This window comes from Lutra lutra, chromosome 14 (genome assembly GCF_902655055.1).
Source record: "Lutra lutra chromosome 14, mLutLut1.2, whole genome shotgun sequence".
In the NCBI taxonomy this organism is placed as follows: Eukaryota; Metazoa; Chordata; class Mammalia; order Carnivora; family Mustelidae; genus Lutra; species Lutra lutra.
The window spans coordinates 15,649,176-15,673,822 of NC_062291.1; the positions used below are offsets into that span (position 1 = coordinate 15,649,176).

The 24,647-nt window shown below is 41.4% G+C and overlaps 1 protein-coding gene across 2 annotated transcripts in view; it reads left to right on the forward strand.

Moving 5' to 3' along the window:
* Positions 1 to 24,647, forward strand: part of PRKG1 (protein kinase cGMP-dependent 1) — a 1,261,510-nt gene that overhangs the window by 786,386 nt on the left and 450,477 nt on the right. For both annotated transcript variants that reach the window (XM_047703632.1, XM_047703631.1), the window contains exon 4: positions 6,791 to 6,896. In XM_047703632.1, coding sequence (XP_047559588.1) covers positions 6,791 to 6,896 — 106 coding nt within the window. The remainder of the gene's footprint in view (positions 1 to 6,790; positions 6,897 to 24,647) is intronic.

Consider the following 24,647-nt stretch of genomic DNA (forward strand, 5'->3'; position numbering starts at 1 on the left):
GTTAGGCACAGATGTGCAGTGACATTTATCAGGCATGTGCTGATATTTTTGAATTAGGCACACTGTTCAAAATGTGCCAACCTGTAGGAAATTGTGTCACCATAGGAGCTGTCAGCAAAACCAGCTCAGGAATTTTCCCAGAGAGGGAAGATTATGCTTGAGGCCCAATATATGCCCTGTTTGAACCCTGGATCCTCTATATAGGGAAGAGCCCATTGAAAAAAATAAGCTGCAGTAGTACCTAGCCTCTGTTTCCTTTTCTAAAGGGTTACAAGCCATCCGTTCCATAATATTCAATTCTATAATTTTCCTGGCCTCTGACTTCCATTAAATCACAGAAGGCTTTTTTTTTATAATAGAATTAAGAAATGTCCAGAAATGAAGAGTCTGGAGACATTTGTCCCTTAAAGTGTCAGTCAGGAATCTGTAGGAGTCACTCATTCAGCCAACACTGATGGGCTTCTGACCATGTGTCAGGACCTGGGAGTACCCTGCACTGGGGCTAGAAAGAGGAACGAGACCTACGTTCAGCTTTTCAAGTGCTCTGTGCTGCTGTAAGCCGGCCTTTTTGTCTTTGTCGCCATATTAACACACTCTCCATCTTCCCTTAATTTCTCTCTTAATCTGGACATCTGCCTAAACCTCTGTGCGATCCAGCAGGTGACATTTCCTTTTATTACTTGAAGGCAGTGAGCCAACTTCGTGGCTGCTCCAAACCTGGATTCTTTGAACTGCCTCAGAATTCATTGTCCGGACCCTATGGGGTGGTGGTCGTTTGCCCCGTTTCCTGTGTTTTTATAAGATGGTGACCTCACGGAAGGCCAGCCATGAGTAGAGGACAACTTAGGTGTCCCATAATACACTGCGCATCTATGCAGAGTTAGGATTCCCATCGGAAAGCAGTGTCACGAGGCACCTGTTATTGTGTTTCCCAGAATAGTCTGATGAGAGCCTGACTTGAGTCAGGCCCCACACCTCCTCTGTGGGTAAAGATACTCACACAGGCCAGGCCCCAGGTGGCTGGTTTTCACTCTGTAGCCTGCTCTCTCATGCTTTTTTTCTTTTTTCTTTTTCTTTTCTTTTCTTTCTTTCTTTTTTTTTTTTTGCACATTTCTGAGTCTTGAAGTTTGTGCATAAAGAAGCATTGACTGGGATGCCATTTCCTTCATTAAAGTCAACAAATGGTATCACCATTTTTCTAGACATCTGCCTATCACTCAACTACCATATTTATGTACAATAGCCCATATTGGGGGGGCTGTCATCTCAAGATAATTATGGTATTGCACTTCATGCACGTCCAGGCCTCCCTGATCTCCAGAGGAATCTATTTGCTGCTATGAAATCCTCTGTTTTGGTTGCCCCTTTAAGGTGATCCAGTTCACCTTTTTTTTTTTTTTTTTTTTTTGTCCATGTGAGCAGAGGGAGAAGCAGGCAGAGGGAGAAGTGGGCTGCTGCTTCAGTTAAACTTGATCCTAGGACCTGAGTTCATGACCTGAGCCAAAGACAGATGCTTAACCGACTGAGCCACCCAGGTGTCCCTCTAATTCACCCTGTTTGATTTAGGAATCTTTTCTCCTCCATTCTAGCAAGTCTACCAGAACAGATATTCTTTTATTCTTTGAAGGACATTTGGGTTGTTTGAACCTTTAGACTACCGTGAATAATGCTGGTATGAACATTAGTATACAAGTAACTATTCATGTCCCTGTTTTCCGTTACTTTAGGTAGATAGCCAGACACAGGATTGTTGGACCCTATGCTAAGTCTGTTTAATTTTTTTTAAAGAACCGCTTTACTATTTTCCATGGTGTCTCCACCATTGCCCATTCCCACCAGCAATGCATAAGAGTTCTAATTTGTTCATATCTTTGCCAACGCTTACTATTTTTGTAAGAATAGCCATCCTAATGGGTGTGAAGTGGTATCTCATTGTGGTTTTGATTTGCATTTCCCTAATGATTAGTGGTGCTCTCCATCTCTCCTTGTCCTTATTGGCAAGTACAGGGACTGTGGATTGGCCTCTGAAGGTAGGAGGGGAGGCAGTTTTTCACGAGTGAACCTTTACTTCAGAGTCTGATGCCATCTCTGGGTAGAGAGTGTCAGAATTGAGTTGAATTGTAAAACACCAAACTGGTGTCCTGAGAGTTGCTTGTTGGTGTGGGGAATCCCCTGCCCGCCCCCCTACCTTGACCCATTAGAATTAATACCAGAACTTACGTACCTCACATAGGCCCTGTCTCGAAGTAACATCAAGATGGGGATTAAACCTATAACTTTTTAATTTGGGGGGAGACCTATTCCATCCACAGCACCAGGTGAAGAACCCTAGCTTAGGAGATGGTCTTCTGCAGAGCCTTGAATCAGCCCTACTCAGCTCTTCCCCACCAGGAGTAGGGGAGTCTGGGAGGCCTTAGCTGCGTACTCCAAGACCCAGATACTTCCCCCTGCTGGTACTCACTTTTGATGTGCTGTTCGAGTACAGGAGACCAGGAGATGGTGAGCCTTTGCTGTAAAGGGCCAGATACTATCTGTCAAAATGACTCCATTCAGCCAGAGACAATATGGAAACAAATGGGCATGGCTGTGTTCCAATCAGATGTTTTATGGGTACTGAAATTTGTTTCCTGTAATTCTCATGTGTCATGAAATATTTTTCTTTTTAAGAATTTCAGCCATTTAAGAATGCAAAACCCATTCATAGCTAGCATACTGTATAAAAACTGACCATGGGCCCGGTCTGGCATGGACCACAGTCTGGTGGCCTCTGTTCTGGATGACAGGTTGCTTAAAGGCAGGAGCTGTATGTTGGTTTTCTATCCCTTATATATTGCACCAGTGTTGGCTAGATATAAATAAATATATATAAAATAAGTATGGGCTGAATAAATATTTGAGATTGTAAGTGTTGTATACCCACATATGCTTTCTCAGTATTCATCCAAAATTTGAACTGAACAGTGGGTGGATTCCCCACTGGAATTTAAGCCAAGCCCAGACTGGTGACTGGTGTCTAGCAGTTTTGTGGCTCCCCGCCATAGTAATCTTTGTGTCCAGCAAATTCAAGGCTATTTGAAGGTGTTCTTGATGGACTCCTACACTTGGAGATCTCAGAGGAATGGGAACTGGCCTGAGTTCCATGTGGCCTTAAACTGAAGAAATGATCACTGTTTCAGCAGAGCATTTTAGATACATACTTGAACAGAAAGGAAACTCCGTTCACAACACTTTCTCTGCTTAATGCCCTTGAGACTTACATGTTCAACAACTGTAATCATGGTGAAAATCACAGGAACTTTATTTTTCAAGTGCTTATTCCCTACAGAGATGAATACACCACTTAAAATCAGAGGTACATGGAAAGATTTAAAAAAATTTTTTTTTTCAAATGGTATGTAAGGTATGGAAGTGAGACTTAACACTCAAGCCTTCTCTGAAGAAGAAAGACGTTAATCACAACTCGAATATAACCACCTTCTTGGTAACAAGGCAAGGTGATTATTCGTCATGCTTGCCCACCTGTGAAATGCTAACTTGACTAATAGGTTTATAGGCTGAATACAGAAAAGGTTTTGGCATCTCGCCCAAGGTCATGGACAAATTTGCAATCTCCTCAAGCCATGTTCATTATCATGCAAAATACCTGAAACCTTTTTTATGTAGAGACATTCCAGTAGCCCATATAAATGGGAATCAGAAGATAAAATGGAATTACTGGATTCTGTGAAGTTACTTTTAGACCTTCTCTTGCAATACATGGATTCAGAGGCCTGATTAAAATATCTAAACCGAATTAATGTAACCTGAGAGGCCACCTAGGCTTGCTTTTTTCCTTAGGTGAACTTTATGTACATAAGTTGCATTAATTAGGCAGATAGACCGAATACTTATCAAGTGAAAAGCTAATTTCTTGAGTGGGGAGAAGTTACAAGAAATGAGACATGGACTTTTCTCTGGGGGTAATGTACAGACTTACTTGAGGAAACAGGATCCAGACATAGCAGAGAGGATGAACCGTAGTGAGAACGTGCTCTAGACGGGGACACAGGCAGGGCATAAAGCTGGCTCATCAGGAGGGACCTGGGACACAGCCTGGCCTCCAGGTATGAACTAGGACTCAGACTGTTGCAGATAACTTGGTCACAAGCTATACAAGTGCGCGCGCGCACACACACGCACACGCACACAACTGACCCTCCTCACTTAACTCCTGAGTACCGTGACCTGTCTTGGTACCTACTCCTCCTTGTTGGAAACTGATCGCTGCACATGGGCAGAACCGTTTTCTCCGTTTGGGTCCTATTCCCACTCTGCCTCCCTGTTTTTACATAAAGTGTTATTTGGCTGCAGGGCTCTGTTTGACTTGGGTGCTTCCGAACCCAATTTCTGCCCCTCCTCGATTAGTCTCCATCAGCTATCCCTGTGATGCTATCACTCAGTGTATACGAGCCTGTGATAGAAATTTTTATATAGTGCCACCGGGAGGATGCCGGTGAAGTCTGTCCGCAGGACAGAACCCTCTCAGGCAGGCATCCCTGACTTCCGTAGACAGTCTGCTTCTAGTCAGTCCTTGAATGTGCAGTCCAGGATGCGTATCCTTAATAGTACAACTGTTTGCATCACCACTATTTTTAAAATAAGGTTAGTGTATCCTAATTCATCCTTTGGAGGAAGTCTTTGTATAGTGGAAATACCCAGGAACCGTTAGGAATGATGAAGGTAGAATTGTTTGTTTTTTTTTTTTTTTCTTACAAGCATTCAAACGTTTTTGATGTATCTATGGTATTTTCTTCAATTCTGCTTTTTTTCTTTATTTGATTTTAAGATCTCTAGTAACCTTCTGTTGGTTATCACACAAATCCCTGCTTCCTCTGCCTGGCTTCCAGGCCTCCCCTGCCCCACAGTAACCTCTCAATTTATGGAGCAACCCCAGGGTACCTGGGCAGCTCGGTGGGTAAAGTATTATCTTCAGCTCAGGTCATGATCTCAGGGTCCTGGGTTCGAGTCCCTCATTGGGCTCCCTGCTCAGCGGGGAGCCTGCTTCTCCCTCTGCCTGCTACTCCCCCTGCTTGTGCTTTCTCTCTCTGTCAAATAAACAAATTAAAAAAAAAAAAAAAGATAAATACTGTCTCTGCCTTTTCAGACCATGGTATCCCTGTCTGGACTCCCCGGCCCAGGCCCCTTCCCAGTCCTGGTCTTGTGCTCTCCCCACCCCGATTTCCCCTCCTCCACTTCTCCCCCAGCTCAGCTCCTGTCACTTCTGAAAGACACTCCTTCTGGTAAATCTTTTCCTAAATTGGCAATCCTTCGAGGTCATGTCATCCAGTCTCGGGGTTTGTCTCAAGTGAACAGGTGTTCTGGAAAGGAGCCTGGGTTGAGCTGAGGAGCTAGAATGTAGCTGGAGAGCACCTGTGCCATGAGCTTTGCTTTTGATGATGGTTCATTTTTAAAGGCTTCTTGGCCCAGAGCCATGCATACACTAGCCTTTGTGGCTTTGTTCATTTTCTCATTAACTGAGCACCTTTAATTCTCCAGTAAAGAGCAGGCTAAGGGACAAGTCACATTCTAGTTTCTTAGGGTCACACGGTTCTGCGAGGAAATATTAGGTAAAACTCAAAGATAGGGTTTTACTCTAGAATATGGTATTTCCTTTTTTATCTTTCCCTCCATTGCTCCGTGTTACTCAGTGTCCCTCACCTTGTGTCACACCTGCAACCTAATACTCTGCCCCCCTCCCCTACACCCAGATCTCCATCCATTACGTTCCGGGGGCTTAGTGAGAAAATTGTCCTCTTCAATTTTTCCACATTTGGCTCACTAAACTATAAACTGTCTCTACTCCCTTGTCTGGCTCCAACCCCTCCATCATCCTTACCTACCCCATCCCCCACGGGTATGTGCTGTGAATTGGCTTGCTTCATTTGTGTGTTAAAGTATTTCTTATTGTGAAATTTTGCAAACATATATAAACAGCATAGTACATTGTCTTGTATGCCCACCACACAGATTGGGGTGTGGAGACTTTTAGTGTATTCTTCTAAAACCTAAGCTTATCTCATGATATCAACCTGTTACCCTATAGCGTCTTTTTCTAAAACTTGTCTCTTAGTAGATCAAATGGTTGTAATAGACCAAACGATGAACTTCATGGTATTCTATTTCAACATGGTATTCTATGTCGCTTAAGATCTCCTATTATTGTTAAAGACCATGTACATAAAGAAATTAAAATTCAACAAACCTATCTACTAGAAATTCACAGGACAGCTTTGGGCACAGGTTAAATTTGCAAAAATAGGTTTCATGTAGAAAGCACTGTGCATTTATTTCTACTTTATTAAATTCACCCCACTTAGCCTGAAGACTGAGTTTTCACCTCTACTTTTTACAGTGAAAACGTGATCATTTGAGTCATGAACACCATTCTGGGTAATTCCCAGGGAGTGTTATTAATTGTGAATCTTTCTCTCCACATGATTTTTGCTCAGGTAGTCTTGAAATCACAAAATTTTTTCAGCGTGTACTTGGGCATTCCCATCCCTTAAGGACAGAAGACCACCAAGAATCTTCCTATTAGGTAATAACACTAAAAGGAAAATAATGAACTACATTTTACCTTGTAAGAATACGTGGGTCCTTAATGAAATAGGACAGCATGATGGTATCAGCTGTAAATGAAGGTTCAGGCTCCCCAGGACTCTCCTGGGTCCCTTCTCTCTTCTGTGTGATGTGGTTCATGGTTGAAGTTGTCTAATTTTTTTCCCTGTTATCTTCTTTTTCTCTCCTCCAGCTCTTGTAAATGTGAAACTCTGGGCCATCGATCGACAATGTTTTCAAACGATCATGATGAGGACAGGACTCATCAAGCATACCGAGTATATGGAATTTTTAAAAAGGTAGGATGCTTGATTTTCTTCTACCTAGGTTGCTAATTGTCTCTCCAACCCTCTTCTCAGACATGCAGCCCAGGGAAGGCTTTTGCCTTCTTCTCAAGCTGAAGACTGCAGGTTGGTGGAAGCAATGGGCTTCTTTGTTTCTGGTACCAGTTTCCATGACACGGTCAGATTAAGTCAGATCTTGAGAGTTTCACCAAACATTCTGAGGGAGGAGTGAGGCTCAGAGGAACAAAAGAGAATTTGCTTGAACAAAAAGGGGATTGGAGTCCATCCCTAACTATTTATCAGTTAATATGTCTGTGGACCCTCTTCTGATTAAATCCTCTCTTGTGTAAAATTCCGTGTTAAAGGTCAGATGATGAAGATGGAAAAGTTCCAAGGTGAAGCTCATTATCCTTTAATCCCGAGTTTAATTTCCCAAATTAAATGTGTTTTATGTTTTAGTTCTGAAATATCAAAAGCTTTTCTTGATACAGGATATTATAATTCAGTATAGCATGGAAATTGGAATGAGAAAACAGTTTTTCATTTCTGAGGAATACGCTGATATTCACTGAAATGTCTGTCTTTGCCTCTAAGCTTCATTTAAAGAAAACACATGATATCATTAAAAGGAATATTGACAACTTTTTTTCCCCAAAAAGTAGCGTGTTTTCTTTTTTGAAAACTGAACCATCTTTAAATAGTGATAGATTGTTTGCTAAAGAGATGGTGTAGTGTCGCTTAAGATCTCCTTTTTCAGAGCTAGAATATTAAACCAGCTTTCTCATTTAATATGTTCTTGGTGAAGAAATGGTTTTAGTGGAGCTAAAAAAAAAAATTAAAATCCCATTTCATTTCAGTGATACATCATGATAGGTGTCAGTTACATTTTCTTAGGCAGTTTTAATAGTGTGTACTTGAGTATTTTATGTAATTTATTTCCTGATTGATTCTTCATACATTTTTCATTTTCACATAATTCCTTATATTCCTGCTAAAAGGACAATAAAATTCTAAGTTGATATCAAGTAATAATATATTAAAATATAACTATCAGTAGAGGGTTGGGATTTTTCTGGAACATGATTGGGTGAAACCCTTAGAATTAGAAATGTAAATTTCAGTTTGGAGTTGAGTACAGCTTGCAAGGAAATTATTCAGGTGCTGTGTGTGCGTGGGTGTGCATATGCGTGAGTACGTCGATACAGAGGTGTGAATATATTGGTATGTGTGCGGGGCAATAGAGAACAGAGAGACCAAGAGAGACTGAAGAAATAAAAACTTGAAAAATGTAAAATCCAAGTGCAAGTTACTGTTTTCTGATGCAGCCCTAATAGAGAAAGATCCCAAGTGGTGGTTGTAAAATCTTCACCTGGGGGGTGGAGCCTGTTCTGTCTCATGGACCAAAGCACTGGGCACTTGGAATGTAGGTTTCCACTTCCGTAGTTTTGTTGTCTCAAAGAAATGGAGTAAGTGTCCATGCTATCATGACCCACAAGAACTTTTTTAGAGGTGCTCAAGTTCAGGCGATAAAGTCTCACTATGTTGGTATTGGTGTTACTCTTCTGAGCGTGCATATACTTTGATTTTTGTGTTTTCAGAGCTGTGTCCCTTGGTTATCTGCTCTGACAGTTCAAACCTTCAGCAATAAAGGTTGGTTCTCCAGAGTGTGGAAACACATCTGGTTGGCCAGTTAGAGCAGATGACATCTAGCTGGTTGGATGAGAGGTAGGCATGGGCTGGTACTTTCCCTGCAGCAACTCTGCAAAGCATAAGGTCCCTGTCATTTGTGAAGATAGCACTGGGCTGGGAGCCCAAAAAGGGGACACAGGGACCAGTGTTGGCCTCGGGCTGGCTTTCATCTTCCTAAGTGATGACTGTGGCTACCTGGTTCTCTCTAACCTTCCGGTGGCTCACCGCTGCTCTTGAATTATGCCCAGCCTCGTTAGCTGGATATTCAAGGCACTCCCACAGCCTCCGCTCCTGCCCTTCCAGCCTGGGGTCTTCTCGCAGTGGGCAAACCCAACAGTTGCGTCTGCCGAGGTCCCTCAGTCCCTGTGCTTTCAGACAGCTCACTACCTCTGTGCCCTGTTCTTTGTTCTTCCCATTAGTGTTCAAGTTGTACTATTTTTTAAGATTCAACCAAAAGCTGCCTCTTCCGCAGATTAACTAACCTCATCCAACCAAGAAGTAATGTTTCCCTTGTTTGAGCTTCATCTCTACCATGTGTCTCAATCACCCTGTTTTATTATAATCGAATTACTAAACTCCTACTTCTAGGCTATAAACTTCTCCTAAGCATCTTGGTATTCTTCTTCAGTGCAAAACTTTATTTTGTAGATAGGTAATTTATAGGACTATAAGGATGGGACCAGTACACATTTTTCAGAGCCCAAAGACAAAGGGAGTTGAGGACTTCTTAAAAAAGAAAATAGAAGTTAAACATGTCCAAGACTGTGACAGCATAGTATTAAACCAAGCATAGGCATCTTCTAAGCTTGGGCCCTGTACTGTTGCACAGGTTGTACATTCATGAAGCTAAATGAGTAATAATACTCCTCTCTTTCACATTCCCAGGTTAACTATACTTGCTACCATTTACTTTGCAGGGCAGTTACAAGTTGTGTATAACACCCAAAAGGAAATACGGATACATAAAAAACTTAGATGACCAAACTTAATTAAAATTTCCTATCATAACTTAATAGTTTTTTTTTTAAATTTCCTTACTTTTTTAAAGATTTTACTTATTTGAGAGAGAGAGTACAAGTAGGGAAGAGGGAGAGGAGAAGCAGGGAGCCTGATGTGGGGCTCGATCCCAGGACTCTGGGATCATGACCAGAGTGGAAGGCAGTTGCTTAACTGACTGAGACACACAGGTACCCCTATTTCCCTATTGTTTTTAAATTCACTTATTTTGTATCATGTAAAATTTTAAATTTTAGGTAGTCAAGTCAATCAAATTTTTCCTTTATGACTTCATGTATAGAAAAGCTCACTTAATTGTATTAGAAAAATATGACTTAATACTTTGAGGTTCTCTGTGGCAAACTTTGTGTTTGGGGGGGGCTATTTTCCTCTAATGTGCTTGCTAAATCATTCAACTCCAGTTTTCTACCATAGTTACTGTATAATGTATATTTTGTTAAGGAGTTAAAGCAATTGCGATAGTGGGAAAATAACCAATCGGGCTGAAAGGAGATGATCCCTGGTCACTGCTCCTCTCCCCGTGCCACTCTTGCTCTTCATTTTCCTAAACAAGCAATAGGTTTAGAGGGTGGGGAAAGGGGACACACCAGGCGTATAGGTGGACTGCCAAAATGCAAAGATTTTTCTTAATTGTCAATATTGGCTCTTATTTTCATTCCAGTGCCTTTACCCATTTTGTGGCTCTCAGTCTTGGGTCTTGCTTGGTTCCTTTTCACTTTTAAATGCCACAGCAAACTCCGATTCTACATCTTTAATCGTATTTAGCCATTTCTCTTTTATGCCTTTTTGACAGTCCCCAATGCAAACACAGATGTTCCTCTGCAAGCCTAGCACACACAAAACAAAAACAAAAACAAAAAAATTCAAATGGGAGTGCTGCGAAGTAGGGCATGATTAGTCTAGGTCCTTCAGTGATTTTGCCAGTTGTGAGCCTTTCCATCCTTTCTGGCTACTGGAACATGGTGTTTTGTTAGATGGATTCTGAAAAATGAGCCAAATAACTGCAGAGTTCATTTGTGTTTCCTTTTTCTGAGCATATTCTCTGCACCACTCTTGGCACTGGCTTCTCTCCCAGAGGGGCAGGAGAATACGGCTGTGTGGTCACTGGGTAGGCTTGTGGAACTGGGATGATACTACAACCATGACTATGCACCTCTATTGATGTCACATGCCTTACTGAAAAAGGAGAGACAGGGACCACTTGGAATTCAGACTCCTGAGTGACCCTGTTCATCCTCAGAAAACATAGTCTTTATTCACTAAGGGATCTTGGTAAGGCAGGTGGGCTCATATCCTCTTTCTGCACAAAGCCTTTGCATGGCTTCTGAGCACCCCCAAGATAAAGCCTGGGTCTTTGAAACCCTGCCTTCCAGGGCTGCTTCTGGCCTTCCCTGATTCTTAGCATCATCCCTCTTCTTCATTTTCTCTTTCTCTCTGCTCCAGTCCTGGAGTGGTCTATCAAGGCCCCCCTGCCTCTGTGTGCCATGGCCCCTCACTGCAGAGCTCAGCCTGGGATTCCTCACCCTTTGAATGGATGTATTTCCCAGGGTGATTTGTAGTAAGGTGCACATAGTATGGCAGGTGAGGCAGGAAAAAACAAATCTGATTGTCCCTCAAACAATTAGAAATCTCTGATTTGCCTTTTCTGAGGTGAAACAGTCATTGAGGGTACTAGCCACCAAGTTTTGTGTTCTATTCTCCATAAACTGAATTGTGAAGTTGGGAGATTTTGAAGGTCTTTGACTTTTTGGTTCCCAGTGGACTCTCTAGTCATAAAGAACTTGGAGGTATTTTTCAATTAAAGCTAACAGTTTGGATCTTTAGGCAGAAGGGGTAGAACTTCTCCAGGAATTCCTGATCAGTGGAAGCTAAGTGGTAACAGTCTGAAGTGATGGCCGCTGTGTGGGCCTTATGGACATACAAGTTTGGAGTCAACTTCACGCCATCCTGTTGGTATCTGAATGAACTTCACTATGAGGATAACTTCATGTTGGGTTGGGTACATGACTTGTCTACAGTCTATACTTGGGCCAAAACATCCTGAAACTTCTTTCATTCCAGGACGTGTTTATTACCTGGTGGTTCTGGCCACCCCTGCCACCAGCAGGGGCCTGTATAATGAGGCATCTTAATCCTCTGTGTTTAATCCTAGAAGAGTTAAAAAATTAGATTCAGAAAAAATCTAAAACAGGATGTAACTTAATTTCTCTGCCCCACTTACAGGTGAAGAAACTGCATCTTGAACCAAAATAAGCTCATGTTTAGTTAGACCCAGCTCAGACTGGAACTCAGGCTCTGGATTTCCATTCTGAGAGCTGTGCCATATGTAGACTCTGGCCCCTGATGTGCATTCCAACGGAAGCTCCTCACTAGGGCAAACTTACTGTGGTGTGGGTTAGTCATACTTTTTTCCCTGTTCTCCATAAAGATAGCCTACTTAAGTAACTTATTTGATAATCATGTTGACTTTTATTTTCTTATACTCTACATGTTTTTACTTTGAAACTTGGAATAATGAGATTGCTAGAACCCTTGCAGATTTTCCTTCTCCGATCTAATTTGAAACCCAGATAATTTCATTTTTCACATAACTCTATCAATGGTTACTCCTGAGATTTATATTTTATCCTACATCATACTTATTAAAGTATAGTCAGGGGGATTTAAAGTTCACAGAGTGGATAACCTAGTAAGGGATAGGAGAGGTCACTCACTTTGCTCCCTGAGTCCCAGATTGGTTGAGTTGCCGAAAGTCACATGGAGAATTGACTCTATAATTGACCCTATTATATGGAAGCTCTGTGCTTCCAGGAAAATTGGAAATTCAGCTGTCCTACAATGTCCCTGTCTCCTGTTCAGGATCTCCAGGGTAAAATTGTCCATTATCTTTACTAAATACATTTTCTAGTGTTTCACAATTGTTCTGGGATATTTAGATTTCTGTTAAAATTTTTTTGTTGAAATACAGTTGACACACATTTGTCTCGGGTGTACAACACAGTCCACATCTCTATCTGTTACGCTACACTCCCCACAAGCAGAGCTCCCATCTGTCACCCTCCAACAGTACTCTGGTATCATGGACTATATTCCCTGTCCTGTAACTTCCATTCTCCTGATTTATTCATTCCTCGAGTATAATCGGTAGTACTCCTACTACAGTCCGATTCTCCATAGAAGGGGAAAGGAGCTGCACACAGCTGTACTTGCCATGCTAATCTGACAGGACAGATGTGGGGTGGGGCCTGAAAAGTCCTTTTTAACAATTTCTCGGCTAATTGTCCTGCTGCTAAGCTGGGAGCCATTTTTGGAGAACCACTGAGCTAGGACAGAAGATGAAGGGAGAATACATATTTAAAATATTTGAAGTGTTTGTATGACTTACAGATGGGAGAGTGCTGCTTTGAATTGTGGCTTCACCATTTAAAGATAAGTAGTCTTAGTCAAGTTTCTTTGAGCTTCAGCTCAGTTTCTACCAAGCAAAAAAGAGGGGATCCTCCCACTATGAGGGATTATAATTAGGAAGTAAGATATAAAATTTTTAAGCAGGTACCAAGCAGTGTTGAAAATGCTTGATGTATTTAATCCTCAACAAAAATCTATAAAGTGAGTGCTAACATAATTTCCATTTTATAGATAAGAAAACTGAGGCCATAAAGTTGCAAAGCCAGTCAGGTGTAGAGGCTGTAGCTTCAGAGCCATTATTCCTAGACTCCGCCATACTGGCTGAGGCAGTACTCCTAGACTACGCCATACTGGCTGAGGCAGTACTCCTAGACTCCGCCATACTGGCTGAGGCAGTACTCCTAGACTATGCCATACTGGTTCTGGAACTGCAGGCTGTTCATTAGATCTAATGTGTTGTTGCTCTCCTCAGCAAACTGGCCTGTACCTTGCCCAGAGATTGGGGCAGTTGGTTGACTTTGTTCTTGTTGTACCCGGGTTTCTTCTTTGTACTTTTCTTTTTTCCCCCCTTCTTTTTATTAGAGACATACAGAGCACAAGCAGGGGGAACTGCAGGGAAGGGAGAAGCAGGCTCCCTGCTGAACAAGGAGCCTGATGCAGGACTAGATCCCAGGACCCTGGGATCGTGACCTGAGGTGAAGGCAGATGCCCAGCTGACTGAACCACACAGGCGTCCCTTCGTTGTACTTTTCTAATAGTGCCTTTCCCTCAAACTTCAGCAATCTTTGGTTTGCTCTTACCACCCCCACCCACCCAAGGGTATGCTCTAAGCAATAAATGCTCCGTGATAGTATAAGAGATGTCATTTGGCTGACCACGCTGAGTAACAGTGATGGTGCCCTAGAATTGCATGGGGTCTGTGGAGGGGCCTTGTGTTACATGGAAAACCACCACCTATGTGGAAGCAGGCACCATCATTTCTCAAACAGTTATTAAATGACCAAGAGCCAGAATCCTTGTCTCCTGGTGTCAGATGTCTGGCAGTGGTTTTTCTGGCTTGGGTTCCTTTCTGTCTCCCACCTGGAGCATGTCAAGCACAGGAGGGGGTCTCAATGCAAGACCTATTCTTGCTTACCCTGTGTTCTGTGATCTTTTGAGCAACTGGGCTATTTAGACATTTACTGACAGTATCTTTGGTATACTTTAGCCTGAAGAAATCAAGATACTACTTTGGGGGCACGAATTATGTAAAGAACAACAATGTAGTCTAATGAACTCAAGATATCTGTGGAACACCAAAACCTTGATCCCACTTTGCCCACATTTTTCCTCCTGTTGTTTACAGGGAGAGATGGTAACAGAAGACTTCTATGGAAATAGTTTGAGGGATTTTAGATTTTTATCTTTTAGTTTTAAAGAAGTTACCTACTAAGCTCTTAAGCTTTGAGCTTTAGTAGAGTTTTTCTAGAAGATTGTGAAACCTGCATTAGAATTTAGCCTGACAAAGCTGGCACAGTTCTAATTTGAAGGGAAATAATGCAGGGAATGAAAAAGGAAGTGCTGTGTCCCCCATGTTCATCAGCCTGTTTAGTCCATGCTGTGGAAGGAGGTCCATTCTAATTAAAGAGGACACCAGGGGCAGATAAATGTAAAAGTGGCCTTCAATTTCAAGATGTCATTGAGTATTTGCACAAATGGCTCCATATTATCTTAAAAAGACATGTAGGGGCACCTGGTGGCTCAGTTGGTTAAGCATGTGGCTTGATTTTGGCTCAGGTCGTGATCTTAGGGTCTTGAGATCAAACCCCACATCCCGGCTCTGCCCTGGGTGTAGAATCTGCTCGAGATTCTCCCTCAGTCCCTCCCGCTTATGTGCCCGCTCTATCTCAAATCTTTAAAAAAAAAAAAAAAGTGTAATCTTTGATCTTTGAATATTGTATATTGATTATAATAATTCTGTATGTGTCCTATATAATTTCCCCTCCACATGTGTAAATTTTTTTTTTTATTTAAAACTTTTCTTTTAATTTGACAGAGATCACAAGTAGGCAGAGAGGCAGGCAGAGAGAGAGAGAGAGAGAGGAGGAAGCAGGCTCTCTGCCAGGCAGCCCAATGCAGGGCTCGATCCCAGGACCCTGGGACCATGACCTGAGCCAAAGGCAGAAGCTTTAACCCACTGAGCCACCCAGGCACCCCATGTGTAAATTTATTCTGATCCTTGCACATAATAGGATACCTGATCATGGTGTTTGTGTCTAAAATCACTCACTGAAGTCAGTGAATCTTCTGTAGATTATCTTGCTCGGTCCTAGAGAAGATGAGGCCTTAGCTGAGGGACTTGTGTCCACTCTCCTGGACTCTGGGCTTGCAGGCATGTGTCCCTTTTCAGATGGTAGGCTAAATTTGCATCCCCATTTCGCTGATGATAGTTTCTCAACACCCTGGGTGTTACAAAGCTAAAGCAATGTGACAAAGTTGGATAGTCCTCCATTTTGTTTTTGAACCTTATGAATCATTCCTGTAACCAGGCTCCTTTCATTTCTGATTCTTTTTTTTTTTCTTAAGATTTTATTTATTTATTTGACAGACAGAGATCACAAGTAGGCAGAGAGGCAGACAGATAGGGAGGGGCAGGCTCCCCACAGAGCACAGAGCCCGATGTGGGGCTCGATCCCAGGACACTGGGACCATGACCTGAGCCGAAGGCAGAGGCTTTAACCCACTGAGCCACCCAGGTGCCCCTCATTTCTGATTCTTGCACATGGAGCTTACTTTGGTTCATCTGAGAGGGAGTCCTTTTCCATACAGGGATGGTTCTGTAATGACCAGGTCCAGGAGGACCCCAGGAGCTGCTGGGGAAATGAAGAAGAGAGGTTTCTGACATCCCAGCCACCCAGATTTCTCTACTTGATAGAGAAACCCACTTCCCCACAGTTGAAGAGGAATCCAGGAATCTGGATGGGGATGAGGAAAAAACTGTCCAAGAGCAAATAAATAATCAGGGTGACTTCGACAGCCTGTCTGAATTTGTCACCCCATCCATCCGGGAAGAGGAGAGAACATCAGTTGCCTTAGAAAAAAACAAGAAGTGGAATGTGCATCATAGGTCCTATTTTGAGTTTGCTGTGATTTTTCTCCTGTTCTGCTTTGGCTTAGAATGAGGTTAGTGCTTAATGTATTTCCCAATAGGCTTCACTAGGGTGAATTCCTAAGCTGAGCATTGGGCTGCTGACCAGTATGGGCATCTCCAAACAGACTGGCCTGCTTTTCTGCCTTGTGGAGGGAGCAAAGGAAAGGCAAGCCATCCGAGGGAGCACCTGGCATGATGTTTGGTGCCAGAAATAGGGGCTGAGTTGTGAACACTCCCCCACAGTGCAAGTGTTTGCATAGCAGTGGAGGAAATCAGGGAGAAAACATAAACAAGAACAAAATGGCCTGCACCTGCTACTTTACATACATCATCTTACTTGATTTTGATGAGCTCCTTTGAGGGAGCTGGTGTTCTCCCCACTTGATTTGAGATGACTGGAGTTACAAAAATGAACAATGGTCCACCATCACCCAGCCAGATTCCGAATCAGGCCCATGCCTGAAGTTCATGTTCTCTTCTTCACATGTGGCCAACCCCCTGCAAAGGGGTAATATCAGAAAAATCAGTAGTTCAGTATTTAGTGTTTCTTTTCTCTAATAGAACGGACGTATTTACTGATGAGCTTGTGGGAAATTCAATGCAAGTATAAATAATGCTGCCCCCCAAATTGTTGGAAAAGTATTTATTGACACATTTGAGCCATTGCAAAAAGTTCCTCATGGTTTTGTGTGTGATCTTCCATCCACATATGAATCTCAAGGTTTTAAACTACTTAGAAACAGAGGGAGATTTTTTTTTCTTAGAAAACTCCTGAAACACATGCCATTTTAAAATTTACCTTGTATGTATACAGTAAGTGATGGCATGTTTATACTGAAGCCTAGAACGATGCCAACTGAGCAACATGACTTGAGTTTTCCTGCAAATATACAAAGACTTTAAAGTGATTCAGTACTCTTCAAGGAATTAAATGAATTTTACTTTCCCATTTGACGGGATGGGGTCCAGTGGGTAAACATTGTATTCCATGTTTGGGGAAAAACTCCTTAAGTGCTCTGGTCTGTTGTGCAAACAGACACATCAAAGTTGCCTTTGAGGATGGATTTGTTTTATTTTTCTCTGTGAGAGAAATCAAATCCACAAGAAATGTAACACAAACATGGTCAAGATTTAGTTCCATAGAAGAAAACTGTTACACTTAAAGGATTTTAATTCTAGAGAATTCGGAATTCTTCACATTCTTTTTCTTAATGGTAAAGTTGAGGTACATACAACATACGATCAACATCTGTCTTTTTTAAATTTAAACCAGTGTATTTGCTATGTTAAAAATAATCCTTCCAGACCCTTGTCACACTAGGTGAAAATTGTGCTAAATTCTTTGTAGTCGTGATTGAACCACTTGGAAAAATCAAGAGTTCTGTATATTGGACTTGTAGAATTAGCCCTAACCAGTTCTTTTTTGTTGTTGCTTTTGTTTTTGTTTTCTTTTGTTTTTATTTTGTTTTGTTTCTTTTTACATACAAAACCCCATAAAAACTGGCTTTTTGTATTGGGTAAATCTGTGAAAATTGGAGTGTCTCCTGCAAAAATGCTTGTCATTTGTTGAGCCCAGCTCAAAGTTATGTTGTCTGCCTAGGGACAATTGCCCAACCCATCTTCACTCTGCTGATCCCAGCTCTGATCTCCAGAATCCTAACAGCTTGTTAGCGGGACTCTCCAGCACTAAATATGTATGTATGTGTGTGTGTGTGTGTGTGTGTGTGTGTATATATACATATATATATATGTATATATATATATATATATATGTATATATATATGTATATATATATACATATATATATAATTTTTTTTTAACTTCAGTTAAAAAAAGATGGTCTCTAACAGAATTAGACAAGAGCCTGTTTTTCTGTGCGTTTGTTTTTCTAAGCAAGCTTTTCAGAAGAGCTCTTTCGGGGCACCTGGGTGGCTCAGTGGGTTAAAGCCTCTGCCTTCAGCTCAGGTCATGGTCTCAGGGTCCTGGGATCGAGCCCCTCATCAGGCTCTCTGGTTGGCAGGTAGCCTGCTTCCTCCTCTCTCTCTGCCTGCCTCTCTGCCTACTTGTGATCTCTCTCTTTCTCTCTGTCAAATAAATAAATAGATGCCTTTAAAAATAAAAAGAGCTCTTTCTCCTATGGCTCGTATTTGTTCCCGGTAGCCCTTGTTCAGTTGCTCAGACATCTATGTGCATACCTAACTTCTTTTTTTTTTTTTTTTAATTTTTTTATTTTTTTCAGCATAACAGTATTCATTATTTTTGCACCACACCCAGTGCTCCATGCAATCCGTGCCCTCTACAATACCCACCACCTGGTGCCCACAACCTCCCACCCCCCACCCCTTCAAAATTCTCAGATCGTTTTTCAGAGTCCATAGTCTCTCATGGTTCACCTCCCCTTCCAATTTCCCTCAACTCCCTTCTCCTCTCCATCTCCCCTTGTCCTCCATGCTATTTGTTATGCTCCACAAATAAGTGAAACCATATGATAATTGACTCTCTCTGCTTGACTTATTTCACTCATCATAATCTCTTCCAGTCCCGTCCATGCATACCTAACTTCTTTAAATAGTTCTTTGCCGTGTAAATTTTACAGCAATCTCCTTAGACCACACTCTAGCATACCCTGTTTTCTTAAAAAAATAATCCAAGTCATCAAAGGTTGTATTTCGGAAGTCTTTGTTAATTGTTGATGAAGAAGTAAAGTGAAATAAAGTGAAAATAAAGTAAAGTGAAAATAGCTTCTCTTTAGACTAAGTTTCCACTGTTTCATAGGATAGGGCATGGCAAGGACTCTTCGGGGAAGCCCTAGCTCACTCCAAAGGTAGCCCACTCTGCTGGTTAGAGCTTCTCGGACTTTCTGAAGATCACTTGGCAGACTGTTATTCTTACTTAAGAAGGTTGTTAAATTCAAATTAAGATAGAATTATTCAAAGCCAACTTTATTATGAACAGTCATACAGTAACACTATAGAGTAGACCTGGAGAACTTCAGAATTCTGGGGCTTCCCCCCTCCCCCAATCTTTGTGTCTGAATGGTATGTTTGATGTATGTTACTCAAACCCTGGCTGTCTGCTCTCCAGAAATCCCAGCATCCATAAGTCTCTTCAATACTAGCTTCGTCTTCAAGTGCCCGGATGTCCATGTTTCTGTCTCCCACATGATTGTGAGTCACCAACCTGCCTATAGTCCTGGGCTGGTCTCACATGGCTCATCTGTTGCTGTCACCAACACCTGGGAATTTGGTCTCTGCAGAGGTGAAGTTGAGTCAGATAATATAGGGATATTTTGGGGTATGGGGAAAGAACAGTAAGAGACTTTGTGGCATTTTATTAATGACACAAAGCATACAATTTATTTTTAAAGCTCTAAAAAATGGAAAAAAGAATTGTCAGTCATTTTCAAAAGGTGTGAGTTGTCAGCATTTGAGGATTTTACTCTAGTATTTTTCTGTTCACGAGAAACTTTTGCCTAATTTTGCTCAGGATGTATACGTGGTTTTTAATGTTGCTGTTAGTGTAACATTACACCCCTCTATGTGAGATAATATTAAGACTTTCTGAACTTTTTCATGCTGCCTTCTACTGCTGTAGCTATGTACTTCTTCACTTGAGTCTAGAGAGCTTAGTGCTGGGATACCAAGGGGATAGGGGATAGGGCACACATGGTAAGAAAGACCATTAGGGTAAAGGTCAGCCTCTCAGCATATACCTGCTGTGAGCCCCAAGCAGGTGCTAATCAGGTTATATTTGGACAGTGGAAAATGTTCCACACCAGGGAAAGATCCTAGAGAGGAGGGAGATGGATTTACAGCTTTGAAAAGGAAACTTAATGGTGGTCTTTAAAGCTTATTTTCCACATTAGGTTTTCAGGAGCTTAAAGGTTTCCCCAGATCCTCTGTAGTAGTGATGGGAGAAAAAATTAAGTCAGACACTTACTAATTTGATCCTAACATTTTTAAACTTTTTTTTTAATGAAGTATATTATATGCACTTTGACATGTATGAATCTTAAAAGTACAGTTGAATGTATGCTTACAGATCTGTATTCTAACAGAGCCAACCCCTAGGTCAAGATACATAAGATGTTTCGAGCTGTTTGGAAGGTTTGCCTGTACCCTTCCCAGTTAGTTTCCTCTGAAAAAGAGAATAGTTATTTTGAGTTCTACCATCACAGATCAGCTTTGCCCTTTTCCCACTTCATGTTAACGGGATCACGTGTCGGGGTTCTTGAGTTCAATGTCCTGTCTAGGAGAGGTTCCCCCCACCCTGCCCCTTTTGGTGTATGTATCTGTAGTTCATTCCATTTAATTGGTCTATAGCATTCCATTGTATAAATACATCCTAATTGGTCCGTTTTAATGAAAACAATCATTGAGATTCTTTCCAGTTCTGAGCTTTTATGAATAGGGCCGCTGGAAGCACTCTTGACCATCTTTGCTGGTGAGAGTTGGTCTTCATTTCTCTTGAAATGTGTATAATCACACACACACACACACACACATAGAATAAAATTTGATCCATAAAAGAGGTATATATTAGAGGTTGTGCTATATAATTTTCCATAGTATCCCAACCAATTTATACTCCTACCAATATAGGAAAGAAGTTTGTTCTGGATCCTCACTAACATTTGGTATTTTTACATCTTGTTAATTTTATCTGGCCAGAACATGGTAATAAAACAGAATGTTCCATAGCGTCCATACCATTTTGAGTGCATAGCCCATTAAAAAAATTTAGCATACTGCCCATTATATCCTTAATATTTCATATAATCCATATTCCTTTATATATATATATATGTGTGTGTGTGTGTATATATATATATATATATATATATATATGTACAGCTGAGCTAAAACTTAAAATAAGATTTTTGAAAAGGTAAAATTAGAAATAGAGTCAGTAATATTTCCTTCCTCACCTCCATAGAATATCTTACACAAGTCCTGGCCCAGTTTTGGAGCTTGTCTAAACTACATAAGAGCAGAGTTTTCCTAGATCTAGAATAAAACATAGAAAGGATTTGGGCTGTTGACTGTGCGCACTTCCAGTGTGTGTAGCCCCGCGTCTTCCCAGAGCTGTGCGTCAATTCGCCACACCCTTCCCAGGGGACAGATGTGCCTGCCTGGAGTGTAGACCGCTTTGGGGCCCATGGTTATTTTGCCTGTGGCTTCTGTTGTTGTAGTTACTGGGCGTTCTTCTAAACTGGTGGTTCTTAAAGTACGATATGGGTTTTCCTAGGCATTCCCTACAGAGATCACTGAGGTCAAAACCATGTTCGTAATATTGTCATGTAGTGTTTTCACATTCTTTCCCTCAGTGGGCATGACGGAGCCTTCCAGAGGCTAAAAGAGTTATTGGAATATATGCTTGCATATTTTTGTGTTTTAATTTTTGGTTTTACTATCAAATATTGTAAATATAGATAGATATAACCCATAAAAAACCCCCCAAAACCCCCAAAAAACCCACAAAACTTTGTGTCCCTCAGTTGTTGGGAGTGTAAAGGGGTCCTGAGAGGAAAGATTTTGAGAACCACTCTTTTAAAACAGATGAAATAGGGACAGAAAACCCTAAAAGTTAGACTTTATTAGACATGTCCTATCTAGTATAGTTCATGAAAGTGAACTATGTTCTTGAAGGAAAAAGGCTACTACCAAAACCTCATTAAAAGATTAAATGCATTTTTCATCCTTAGTAAAGCTATTAAATGGCTGGTTATTATAGGAAGGAAAAAAAATTCAGTTTTTATAGCTCTCCAGTGTGTGTCACATAAAAGTGGGCTTTATTTATGTTTTTCACTGCACCTTTAGGTTAATACTCTTTTTTAAAACTTGGAAACTTTTGAACAGATAATAAATCTTTAGTGATAAATATATATGCTTATAGACAAAAAATAATGGGAATACATCACACAATAAATTGTATCCCTTTCTTCTGTGTGTACACCAGGCTGAACCTGACAGTGAAATCCCCTTCAAACACCAAGGGATAACCTTAACTAGCTGCTAATTTCAAACCCAGGCAGCTAATTTAAAAAAAAAAAAAGATTTTATTTATTTGACAGAGAAATAAAGAGATCACAAGTAGACAGAGGCAGGTGTGGGGGGTGGAAAGCAGGCTCCCCGCTGAGCAGAGAGCCTGATGCGGGGCTCGATCCCAGGACCCTGAGATCATGACCTGAGCCGAAGGCAGAGGCTTAACCCACTGAGCCACCCAAGTGCCCCCTGGGAGCTAATTTTAACTTAATCCATGGAGCTTCTAAATTTTCTCAGTGGAGGGTCATTTCTGCTGTGTTCTTATCCAATATGCAATTTGAGTGTACCTCTCTACTCAACAATATCAAATCTTGACACTTTTGACACATGTCAGAGAATCCATCCATGAATTTACCTTATCTGGAGATTGTTGGAAGTTTCCCCAAACAATTGATGTTTGAGGGGGACAGGTTAGGGCTCAGTGTTGCTTAGCCATTTCTTCAGGTTTCCTGAATTCTGTCCTTAGAGAGTTACAGCATCAAGGTGCAGTATGTCTGGACAAAGTCAGCATTACATAGAAATGTTGAGATGCTTTTAAATATCCCTTCTCTAGTTACAGGAATTGTAGTCCGATAAATCGTTGGTTAGATTTTCCAGAATTTCTAGTTCCATGAAAAGAATTCTCCCTAAGATTCAGTGCTGGTTTAATATTTGTCATTTGTCTCTTGATGAGTGTGAATACTTTATCCAGCTATGGAGAACTACATTTCATTTTTGTGTCAAAAAAAAATGTAGTTCTACCTGTAATGCGCAATCACAATAACTTTAATGCCAGGAGTCCTGGATGTATTTTTCCACCCAAGAAGTTAATTATGTTAAGTTTTCTTTCAGTTTTGTGTTCTGGTATTATAAAGTGTCCTCTGTCTTGTGTGGGTCTAGGCGTGGCATGAAACAAATAGATACACATTAGTATCAGTAGATTAATGCCTAATAAATGTGACTGGAGGACAAGCTGTTTAGCATTCAGAATTATTGTCTGAGTGGCAGTTCTGCTTTGGAAAGAAGACCTTCTCTGGTCCTTAGAGCTTTAATCAGTATAGTCAACATGATTTCTCTTTGTATTAAGAGTTCTCAGACTCTCCTTTCCATTCCGACCCACAAAAGTTGGCTGACTTAGATTCTGAGGAATAGGTCACTATAGCCATGATCTCTGTTATTAGTGCCCTAAGTGGGTAAGACTGCCAGATGTGGGATATACCTAAATGCTTTCTGCACAGAATAGAAATTAATCAGGCAAATTACATACAGACCAACTAAGGGGTTTTAGATTTTGGAAGTCAGAGTCTCGCCTGTGTGATTTTTGTCAGATTCCGGTTCTGCAAACCTCTTGCTCTCTCTCTGCTTGATTTTTGAGAATCAGAGGAGTAATGAGGCAGGACCAAAGAGACCACACTGAAGAAAACAAATGTTTTGAGCAGAATAAAAAGTGCAATAGGTGATCTAGCCAGAAAGGAAAATCCAGATGAATCGGATATGGGGTTTTTGCAGTGGGACCTGAAGTAAGAGCATTCCAGGTGAAGGGAGAGCCTATGCAATGGAACAGACTAGAAAATGCAGTCAGTTGATGATGCCTTCATAGCACCAGCCCACGGTCTGCTCTGCCAGTGTCCTCTGTCGGGGGTGGCTGCTGATACATTTGTCACCAGCCTACCGGGTTCCTGCTCTAATACTCTGCCCTGGAAATTGCAGTGAGGAATCTGACCTCAGTTTGGTAGGTATTGGGAAGATAGGAAAAGTTTTTGAGCAGGCGTCAGGGTTCTAGCTATGCCTTTCTAGAATTAGTCTAGTGGGGCTGCATAGGAAGGGATTGGCCTGGGGGGAAATAGACACACTTGGGCAGGGTCTGTCATCAAGGCTCAAAACTGTTCCATCCCTGAAATCTCAAGATTGAAGGCCCGAGTCTGACCTTCATTTGTGATTTTGCAGTGGGTGGGTAGGGATGAGAAATGCAGGTGGAAGAGGGAGCGGGTGGGCTCTGCAAACACAGGACAGGAAGCCTGATGTTCGTTCAGGAGTGCGGTTCTAGATCAGTGGTAAAGAGCGACAACAGGGGAGGCTGTGTTTTTAGGAAGACTTGTAAGTTGTCTATGTCCTCATACACTCTTGGATGGGTTTACCAGGCTAGTAGACTGAAATACTCAACAGACACCGTGGCTTTAGGTTATGGTCTGTGACACTGCAGATCAGATAGAATGATCTGGGTCAATGTGAGCATAAGCCCATGGCAAATCACTCAAAATGCAGGTTTTTAAAACTCCAACAAAAGAGATGAAGGGCTTCATATAATAAGCCAATTTAACTTTGCCTGGAACCCACTTGGTGTGTAAATTCTTGAGATTGTTTTTTACGGACGGCAAAAGAAAAATCCATTAACGGACCCCTTTGGGAACCAAATCTTTCCATTAAATGTATCTAGTCCTGTAGGTGTTTATGGAAGTGCTGATGAGGGATAAGCCCATAACAAAGTCTCAATTTTTTTT